At 36.0% G+C, this 11,444-nt stretch overlaps 1 protein-coding gene across 1 annotated transcript; it reads right to left on the bottom strand.

The window, feature by feature from the left end:
- Window positions 1–1,245: 1,245 nt before the first annotated feature.
- LOC109437748 (macrophage metalloelastase) lies at window positions 1,246–10,906 on the bottom strand. Its single transcript, XM_074335556.2, is given in 10 exon segments — window positions 1,246–1,732; window positions 2,337–2,440; window positions 3,151–3,310; window positions 3,745–3,878; window positions 4,730–4,853; window positions 5,363–5,530; window positions 8,685–8,810; window positions 8,899–9,047; window positions 9,625–9,866; window positions 10,765–10,906. Coding segments are annotated over 10 exon segments (1,410 nt in total). The 5' UTR covers window positions 10,867–10,906; the 3' UTR covers window positions 1,246–1,631.
- Between the last annotated feature and the right edge of the window lie 538 nt (window positions 10,907–11,444).

Below are 11,444 nucleotides of genomic sequence, written 5' to 3'. Positions count from 1 at the left end.
CTTTCTATTATTTGTGTTCTCACAGTTATAAAATAACCTGGTTGATGGAAAATCGAAGGTGCACACCCTCATCAAATCAGCTGCTCTGCAGAAGATCTGTTAGGCAGTGTCCAGCAGTCCATTGTAAAGACACCTATAACTTTCAAGTCTTGGACATTTCCCCCCTGATATTAGCAAGGTATCACTATTACCTTTTCCAATGCAAAATAATACTCCCAAACTGAACACACAGAAAATTCTTGTGACATTTTAAAGACCTTTTAATTTAAAGGTCAAGTTAAAAGCAACATGGAGTGCCAAGAGGTTTTACTTTATTTGATTGTTTTCTACTTTATAAATAGGAAAGGCAGAATTTTGTGGTAGTTAATAACACAGATTCTAGAGTCAAACTGCCTGGCTTTGAATTGCAGCCCAAGGCTATGTGACCTTGGGCAAATCAGTTCACCTTTCAGTGCCTCAGCTTCCTCATTTGAAAAATGTGAATGATAGTATTTATCTCATATTTATAGTGAGGATTAGGTGATTACTTATTGATAAATAATCATAAACTTATCATTAAAGGTTATTTTTGTGTGTGTGCAACTCTTAGAACAGTGCCTGGCACATGGTTAACATTAGAAGGATTTGTTAAGGAAGGTTAGATTTCATCACTTGTCAAGGCCACATGGCAATTACATGGCCCATGTCCTAGACTTGAAGTGCAACAGAAATGTCACCAAAATGGAAAGTTCGATTTCATCCCTTCTCCTCTCCAAACTCGTGGTCATACCCTGTAGGTGCTCCTTGGGGTCATAGACAGTCTGGAGGATGTTTTCTTGACTTGAGACCAAGGATTCAGGTGGCTTTAGACAAGTGGTCAAAGCAAATATGACCTTTGTCTTTTCTTAGTTGCCATATTTCTAGTCACTTCTTAGTATATTTGCATAGAAACTTGTTTTATTTAGGAGTAGGTCCAGAATTATTTTCAAAACACATATTCTATTTTTAAAGAAAAATTCTTAAAAACCAAACACTTTCTTTCAAAGTTTTTATTTAAGCAATATATATATAGGAAAAGTGTGTGTATACACACACACACACACACACACACACACACACACACACACATATATACGTTATATAAAAAACTAGAAAAGTCAACACTGGCCACAGAATAAAATTATATCATCACCATAATTATATAATTTACTTATGTCTTACATACATTAATTGTCATTTTTAAAGTTCTAGGTGTATACTGTTTTTACTCTAAAAGAATTAAGATGATATCCTTGCTGAAACATTTAACAAAGAAACAATCATTTCTTAATTTTAATTAAGCCAGAGAAATAATTATAACTTCTCAGTTCAAGGATATTAGGAACCAAGATATTCTCTTGGTCTTTGAAGAAGTCAATTTCCAAACTTTATAACAGAGTCAAGTAAAAATTGCGGATGAGGGTTTTCAAAATTAAAATATCTTATGTATTTTGCATAATCACTTATCCATACGATCATTTCTCTATGGTCTATAGATGTTACCTTACTTTATGATACATGTTACTATTTAATGATACACTGGGCACAATAAGTATGCAATAAATGTGTAACAAGCTGTAGTGAGTTTGCAAACACCATGAATTATACTATTCCTAACATCCAAAGTTGGCAATGCTTCTCAGCTTTTTGGTGACACGATGAGACAGGACATCATATTCAAATACGTTAGATCCTTGGTGAAAATGGTAATGTCCTAAAAATGAAAACAAATTGTTTAATTCTCTGCTTGTATTTTTTTTTAAAAAAGAACAGAGATCTATGTTTTTATAGATTATCTAGATTAGACAAGGTCTGATTCTAGAATATAAATGTTGGGTGCCTTCACTAGGTATCCTGCCCCCAGATATCTCCTTACTGCCAGTCATTTTATTAAAGACCTTCATTAATTTTATTGAGAAGGTTGTTTAGTCTTCAACAACTTGACTATCAAGATGCAAATATTTTTGAAAAGTCACATTCCAGGTGGAGGACTCAGAGTGGAATAGAGGAGATTGGGTCCAGGTAGGGAACAGAGAAACCTTGATGGAGAAAGTGAAGACGATATAGGGATGGGAAGAAACAACAAAATATCTTGGCTCAGTCAACAAATTTTTGGTTGACCTTACTTGAAGACATTCACAAACACAAACTCAAACAACCTAACCTTCTCTCATCCCATCTCAGCCCCAGTCCATGAGAGCCCATGATGGGTGGAAGGGACTGAAAGGAAGGTAAAGATGCAAGATATAGAGTGGTATGAAAGACTTAGTGTTTTAAAAAAGGATTTCCAGTATCTTCATAGCTCCTAATCTACTTACTCTTATAATAGAAGACTGCATCAATTTTAGGCCCAATTCCCGGGAAGTATGTAGTAATCAATTTGGGATAACCAGGGTCCATTAATTGCCTCCTTTCATCATATCTGAGCAAAGAAATAACCAGCAGGAGCTTATTCAGAAATGAATGTCATGACATGAACAATAAAACCTGTCTTATTCTCTCCTGAAAGGCTCTTCCTGAAAGGATTTAAACTGTATTGATAAGAAAACCAAAGACCTAACACTCCACTAATTTATTCCAAGTCCGTATAGGACTCTAACCCTAGGCTTCCTGACATCTAGTCAAGCCCTTTCTTCACTGCTGCAGTGCTTTGACCTGTGCCCTGTCCTACTTTACAGAGCCTGATTGCCTAATTTCCTGTTGGTGACGACCTTGCAGGATCAGCTGTCACTCAGAGGATGGTTTCCTCATCGTGTCTTATTAGGTCCGATCATTATAGTACAGAAAGGAAACTGAAAATACATTCACCCTCCAAACTGACTGTAGAGACTAGATCTCATACAGCTCTACTACTATTTTCCAATGTATTTTCACTATGGTCAATAACATGACATTTTATTCAAAGTGTTCCTTTAAAAACATATTATGTGTTGTCTCATAAATCAGAATCCAAAAGTACAGAGAAAATAACTAGGTAGACAATAACTATTCCAGTCCTATATTCTCTTGATCCCTCTCCCAGGAAGGTCAAGCAACTTCAGGAATTTGCATAGGAAGCTACCATGTGGAAAACCTCACTCTCTACCTGTTTCACAAATCTTAGGGGACAAATTACCAACCAATAAAGCTCACCTCCAATATTGATGATGTACAAAAAAGTAGGTCTTATAGCGAAGCGGGTTAAAAACAGCTGCATCAATCTTTTTCACAAAGTCAGGGAAGCCCAAAGAATGTATGCTCTTGGGATAATCTGGCTTTAGTTTTTAATTGCTGATTAACCAGTACTTATCATCTGTGAAGACAAAGAAAAGGGCACATTAGAATTATACAAAAAGAATACTAGGAATATGTACTGACTCACTACAAACAGCATCAATTTTCCCCCCATGGCTCCAAAATGTATTGCCCGTTGTTCTTAAACAAGCTCAAGCTTCTGTCATCTCATCCTCAGCCCCAGTCCAGGAGAGCCCATCAAGGGGGGAAGGAGCTTCTATCTCCTATGGTTCTATACTTTTCTCCCCACATGTATTGCAACCTGTATTTTACTAACTTTTCCCAGAAGTTTTATGTACTACCTTAGTATTTAAGCAATTTTAGGTTATACTTCAGAGTTCACTTATTAAATTTGGAGTGTTTTTTTTTCATCTATGTTTATTAAAAAAAAAGCAGTAGTGTATAATTTGTTTTATTTCCTTGATATAGACTCAGTAGCAAAATTGGAATTACCTTTAAACAGAAAAACTTGTTTTCTGGCTCCAATTTCATAAGCAGCTTGAATACCAGATGGTAAGGTTGGCCACAGAGAAGAAATTAAACTAACACCACTCTTTGGACTCTCAGGAATCCTCCATCTGAAGGAACTGACATGTAAAACATTTAATACATTAAAAATCATTGTAGACTCAAGAACCATGAAATGTGAGGACCTATGAAATAACTGAACGTTTCTTTCCATTATCTTCACATTCTATTCATGGATGTCTGTGTAGAAGCATCACAAGGAAAGGAATTAATCAACTCTTTGATAACAGCAATGGTCTTAACAGGCAAACTGTATATGGAATTACCCTGGAGCTTGGAATCACAGGATCTAGGTTCTAGTCTGGCCCCACAGTCCATTCACCAGTTTTGTAATCTAAAGGATGTCACTTATTCTCAAGTGTCTCAAGTTTTTCAATCTCAAAAATGAAGGATATTTTTCCTCCGTACCAAATACCAGTCTTCTATACTCCCCCACAGCTCCAATATCTGCTTCAATCTGTGTTGTTAAGACAGAAACCATGGGTCATCCTAGAATTCTCTTCTCTATCAGCAGGAATCAAGTGCTTTAAATGGGTACTCTGTCAGACTTCACCATTCTCATCTAGGGTTAAAATAGTCTGGCTTCTCGGCTTCCTGTCTTATCTTTCCCCAACCCATACTCCTGCAAATCTTTTTTTTTTTTTTTACAAGCCAGCTTTCTAGTTAAGAGATAAATATAATCATTTATTTATTTATAATCAAATAAATAAGTATAATAAATATTACTCTCTTGCTTCAAATCTTCAAGTCTCTCCACTGCTGACAGATTCAAATCCAAGTCCCTTCTCACAATTTTCATTTTCCATTATTAGTACTATTCTCTGACAACCGCCTTCACCCCCCCTCCCACCAGAAAACAACGCCTCAGGACAGAGTCTTTAAAATTTGTCCTATATGAAAATCATCCTACCTGTCTTTAAAGAAAAATATTTTTTCTCCCACTGTAGTGATAGCATCAAATCTCAAATTGGGGTCACAGGTAGTTGATTCTGGATTGTTAGGGTTTGATGAGGGTTGGGTCTTTTCTGGACCTCCTGAAAATACATTTCAAGGAGCGTTAGAAAAATAAACTGCATTTTGCTTCATAATAGGAAGAATTATTCTTTTAAAAATTATTTAATTTTCTTGATTTAAATGCATAAAAAGCAATTTAAGCTTTCTATGACATTTATAGGAAGCATACATTAAAGATTTTTTCCCCAAGTAGTTGTAACATCATGGAGGAAAAAACCTTCACTCTGGGTTTCCTGTACCAGTTTTATCATTTCTCTGTGTGTCTTCTTCAATAAACAATGGTATGTTGGATAAAGAGAATAAATTTGAGGCCAGAAGACTCAGTTTCTTCCTCTGGCTCTGACATTAACATACTAGGTTCCTTGCGCTCATCTGTAAAAATGAAGATGATAGCTGTGCTTCCTACCTCACAGAGTTTTCACGGTGTTCAAGAGTAGATGTTAAAGTTTTATCCAAATGCAAATAATATGGAAACATTCGTAAGAGTGAGTATCTTCATAAAGCAAAATGGTAAAGAAATTTAACTCACCATAGAGAAACTGAATGCCACGTATGTCATCAGCAGAGAGTTGAAATGTGTTGGGGTCAACATGACTGTTGGTTATGTAGGGGAACATTATGGCCTTTCGATCTTTGGAATGTCCAAGACCCAAGGAATGGCCAAGCTCATGAACTGCAACAAGAAACAAGTTGGTGCCTAAGAAGAAACCAAGCAGAAGGGGAAAAGAGCAGTGAAATATATGGGCATCTAGAAGACAATGACATGACTGAAATCTGACACAATTGGAAGGGAAACCTTTGGAAATCCTTTACTTGGTTCCTCTCCTTCTAGCACAAGGCTTTTCAACCTTGGCACTGTTGACATTATAGGTCTAATAATTTTTGTTGTTTAGAAATCTTTAGTTTACCATCAAATTCAAGTAGCAACCCCCTCTTCAGTTTTCACAACCAAAAATGTCTCCACACAATGTCAAATGTCCCCTTCGGGGCAAAATTTCCTCTGGTTAAGGTTCACTGCCCTATCATACAAATAAAATATATCCTGTTGTGAAAATTTATAGAATAACTCATAGATGTCTTCAATAGTTCTCGTTGCCTCTAAATCATTCCCACTCTATTATACTTTTATTCTTGATCAGACTTGAGTGGATATAGAAAAGTATTTAGTAGCCATGCTTTACTAAACCCAAACATCAGGTCATATTAAGTTCCAGGTACTATGAGTCACTGAGAAATATACCAATAAGGATTAGAAATATGTCTAATCCTTATACAACTGAAAGGAAGCCACCATGCTCTCTATTTACAGATGAGGACACAGTATCAGCAAGATTAATTGACAAAATTAAGTGCTGACCCAAGACTCAAATCTAAATTTCTTGGCTCTAAAACTCATCCTTTTATTACATCGGGTTCTAAATGAAATCAAAGAGACCTTGCTTACAATTGAGACATATTTACATTGCCAAGTTGTAGTCATACCTATTCATTTTTTCTGTATTTTTGTAGGTAAGAGAGAGTGGTATGTCCTTTATTTCAAATTTCCCCATTACCAGACAAATTGAATACTCCTGGCTATATTTCTTTTTTACCTGTGTTTTAGTCTAATGTCTTCATTTTTCACTTTCTTTTTCTGTGGCAAAACTGAAGCTCAGAACTACTTGCCTAGGGTCACACTCTACTTAGCTACAGAGCTTGGCCTTAACATACTCTCTGTCACCCAAGTGTGAAGACAGAGTCTACACCTCTGTCTTTGGGGGGTATTTAGGAACACTCCCTATAACACAGGAGCTCAGCAACTAACTCAGAGAAGGTTTCAGTTCTCTCAAATAATGAGAAAGAAGCAAACACTTGGTCATTCTCTCCACTCTGTGTAACATGGGAAGAGTAAACAAAGCCCTTTATAATTTGACCTAAGCCTGAATTAATTTTATTCTCAATTCCTATAATCCTTTTACCAAAGGCCACCATTGGTCCTCATCTCAGAATAATGGATTTCTGTTTGTATTCTGTTCCTCACTAGACTGCGTGCTCCTCCAGGTCAGAACATGTTCTTTACATGTCTGTATCCAAACACCCCCATCCCATCCCCTTAGGCCATAATTGAAACTCAATAACCATTGAGCTAATTATTCATTTAATTTATGGTGTCAAAGAATTAGGCTGAGAATGAGCACTTTAAGTTAAAATTTCCATAAATAATTTAGTTTTTTGAAAACATAGAATGGAACCCATTGAAAATAAGGCAACATTGATGGGTACAAAGTACACACTGGGCTGAGATAAGAGTTGGAAATGCATGTTCTGGTCCCAGCTTTTCTGTAAGCTAGCTATTAACTATCTCTTGGTCTCAATTTCCTCTATCTGGAAAGAACTGTATTAAATGATTTTTCTAAGATGCTGCAAAATTGCAAAATATTCTATGAGGTAACTTGCACAAATCTCCCATATCAGATAAAAATATTATAAACCCCAAATAACCTTGGAAAAAATTAGACAAATTTTACATATATAGACGATGATTTGCAACTCAGCAAAAACCTAATCCTACATCATTTATCTATTGATAATACAGAAGTCCTCTTCTCAAGGATTCTTGCTAAGCAAAATAAGTCAGACAGAAAAAGCAGAGAACCATATGATTTCACTGATATGTGGTATATGAACCAAAAACAACAAAAGAACAAGACAAACAAATGAGAAACAAAAACTCATAGACACAGACAATAGTTTAGTGGTTACCAGAAGGTAAGGGAGGAGGGGGGTAGTAGATGAGGGTAAAGGGGATCAAATATATGGTGATGGAAGGAGAACTCACTCTGGCTGGTGAACAAACAATGTGATTTATAGATGATGCAATACAGAATTTATAGGTGATGTATACCTGAAATCTATATAACTTTACTAACAATTGTCACCCCTATGAACTTTAATTTGAAAATAAAAAAGATTTCTGTAAGTCTTAAGCCGTGAATCAGACTAAAGCAAATAGCCTTTCTAGTCTGTAGAATATTGCCATCCAATGTGCAACATGAGCCAGAGAGAGGGGGATGCTGATTAGGGCATATTCTTGATGACATTCTCTTCATTTACTTTCCACATGAGTCAGTTATATAATCTCTGATTTCCAATAGAAAGATTAGGAAGGTTTCTGATATGATGGTTTAAATGTTTCAATGCATAGTGATTTCTCCAAACAGGGGAGACTAGTTATCCCAATTATCCAACTCTTAGAGAGGGATGGTGAGTTACAGCCCCCTCTGTAAAAGCACATAAGGTATTATTAAATGATTAGTTGGGCATTCTGAAATTTTTACCCCAGGACCACAGACCACAAAACCATATAACCCCATGACCATATAACCCTGTGTTTCTCTACAAGGATCTCTAAATTCTCTATCGCATTATCTTTCTGTGTCACTATGAATCTCAGAAATTCAAAACATATAAAGGATCATGAAGATGACTATTCTATCCTAGGATTGTTAGCACACACAAAATTAGTGTCTGTGTTTGCCTGAGTTTACGAATTGCACTGTTAAAATTAATCACCTAATTAACAGTTTTTACCGTTCCATACTATGGTTCTCAAGTTTCCCGAGTTTACCCTAATGAACTAGCTCACTCTCAGATTCTTAGAACTAACCTTTAAAACAATCTAGTCCAGTAGACTCAATTTATAGAGGACAAAATTGAGACAAAGTGTTACATTTTATTTAGTGGCAAAGTTATAATCAGAACAGGTTTTCCCATATTATAATCCTTTCACAGAATGTAGCCTTTCAAAATGGTTACATATTTAGAATTTGTTTTGGTTTTCCTTTGTGGTTTTGCTTGTTTATTTTACCTACCTCTGTAGCTTTCAGTCCAGGTTTCAGCCTCATTAAAATGTGCGTCTCCTCCAATACCAGTTCCAGGGCCAAAAGCATGTGCTAGGACTCCACCTCTGAAATCAAAAGGACTCATGTCTCCATGAGCTTTTTAAAAAGGAAAGAAAATTAGTCCTTCTATGTGTGCTACAGGTCAGGTCAAATGATACAGATGAAGTAAATCCAAGTTCCCTACCTCCACATGCAAAAAGGATCATAATGTCAGCTTCGCCTGCATTAATCTTTCTGAATTTCAGAGGGGTGACATCACTCCATACTTGAAACGCTTTTTGGATGGCATAGTCAACATCTGCAGGCTTCATGTCAGGAGTGTAATTATTGATTCTTTATCAGCAAAACAATAGAGAGAAAAATATACGGAAACCATGTATTAATTTTGTCTTATTATACTTCATTTCTGCAAGCATCATTAGAGAATGAATCACTTCATAAATTAATTGTCCAGCTGTAATATATGCTTCGTATACTACAGAAACATCTAGCCTTGGACAGCTTCCTCCTTAAAAAGAATCTAACTTGATTGCTCTCATTTACGATTTATGGATCACCATGGAGAAAGATTTTCATCCACAAAAGCTTATGCTTTTTGCTGCAGCTCTCCCCCGCCCCGCCCCGTACTTCTGCATTTATCCACCTTGACTGTTCTATAAAACTTTCTCTTGTCTTATTTATTGTAGATTTAGGTTCATTCTTTTGTTCGCAGCCTTCTTAGTCTGGCAGCCAAACAATCCCTGAGTGAAAAATCCACCTTTCCAGAGATAATGAATTTTAACAGAGGGGTAGTATTAACCATTGAGGGAGGCTTCTTATGTACTTCAGATTTGGGGCTATATCTAAACGGTCCTGGTTTCTAGAAGTCAGATCTCCTGGAAAGTAGAAAAATGCATTGCTATGGTGTTACCTGTAGGTGATAAGATGCTTCTTCCATACCGGCCTCCCTTGCATTGTCGTAAAATGCTGTACATCAGGCACTCCGCAGCGAGGTGCGTGCATCATGTCCAGAGTAGATGTGTCCAGTTGCCCAGTCACTTTTAGCCCAAAGAACTGCTGCATTTCTTGAATTTTATTCTCCATGTACTCATTACTGACTTTCATTTTTGTGCTTTTCTCCAACTTGTAGTCATAATAGTCGTGCAAGTACCCCTGGAAAACAATACATTCAGCAATACATTATTATACATGGAAATGTTTCTGTTGGAGCTCTGTATGTGTGACTCCAGTGCACACGGATGCTTTGGAACCAGGTATTGGATAATTAATTATAGTAAGAAAAAAATTTTAATTTCCTGTGTTGTTAAAGACATATCATAAACAACTAACAAGATTGATTTCTGGAAGCCCACTAAAAACACTTTTATGTCTCTACCTCTTCAAACTTGTTTCTAGTTTTTAAAACCTATCTCAGCATCTAGCTTATCACGGCATTCAGTAAGCAGCAAACCGTTATTGTCAGGATGTATAAGTTAATTAATTTGAGTTGGAATAAAGTTTTCTTGCTGAAAAATTCAAAGCTCAACACAATGGACAACTATGACAAATTCAAAATTAAAACAATCTTAGAAAGTGGGGATATCATTTGAACTCATATAATTAGGCAAAAATAAATTGAAAAATTCTATTTTTAAGAAATCCTCATGAAGAAATATCTGGGATAGTAAAGGTAGAGAGTATTCTTGAATTATCATGGCAAACTGAAATAGTTAAACTAATCAAGCAATTGTTCAAATCTTACATTATTAACTGACTTTAAATTATTAACATAAAACACCATAACAGAAGTAAAATGCTAATTATTTTGAACTAAAACTCCTTTGCCTGAGCTTTTTAATAGAAAGGACAAAGTCACCCACCAATTCTGTAACACTCCTTCAAAAGCAATACCTCTTTCTTACATTCCTCTTCTGCAAAGGAAAACTCAGTGCTAAAAGCAAATAGTCTCCTAAACCAGTTTTCAAAGAGTACTTGTGAAGATGAAGCTGGTCTGTGCAATAAATCTTAAAGACAAATCAGGCTAGATAAATACAATAGTGTTAATACTTACTAGAGCAAATTCCACATCTCCTTCAGTGCTTGCATATTCACTCAAGGGAAGAGCTCCAGAAGCAGTGGCCTGCAGGACCAGTGTCAATAGAAGAAACTTCATTCTAAACTACTCCTGAATGACTTAACCTAAATTACCCTGCTCTTTTTTCAGTACAAGTTCTTTAAACGTCCCTCTTATATAGTCCTTAGGACAGGCTCTGTGAAAATGAAATCCCTTGAGTGACTCACAGTTGGTATCATCCTTTGATTTACCTTAAAAACCCATGAAACACAAGCCTGACCATATTGTAGGGGCAACAGTGGATCAATTAGCAGTGTAGTCATCACTCACTCAGGGCTATAGTTCTCCATAATAAGCCGTTAGCCAAGAAATACTAAACAGCTAAAATATACAAGTAACTTAAAAGGGAATTTTTAGAAAGTTCAGTACCTGAATTTTCACTGTAATACTTTATGTTCGTTATAAGTGAAATAAGCTTTTAAGAAAGAACTAAATTTAGAAAGTTAGATAATTAAAATCCTTTTGCTAGAACAGAGGGATCCTCTTTAAGCTGAATCTAGCTCCCTGGAGAACTGTGATATAGAGATTTCATGTTTATCAAGGAAAAGTTCGTAACATCATGATGCTTTGATGTTAGTTCTGTGTTGTACAGACTTCGATCCTGTTTCTATAACTTT

The sequence above is a fragment of the Rhinolophus sinicus genome, chromosome 14 (assembly GCF_057876585.1).
Source record: "Rhinolophus sinicus isolate RSI-liver-muscle chromosome 14, RSI-T2T, whole genome shotgun sequence".
In the NCBI taxonomy this organism is placed as follows: domain Eukaryota; kingdom Metazoa; phylum Chordata; class Mammalia; order Chiroptera; family Rhinolophidae; genus Rhinolophus; species Rhinolophus sinicus.
This window is presented reverse-complemented; position numbering and strand designations above follow the sequence as displayed.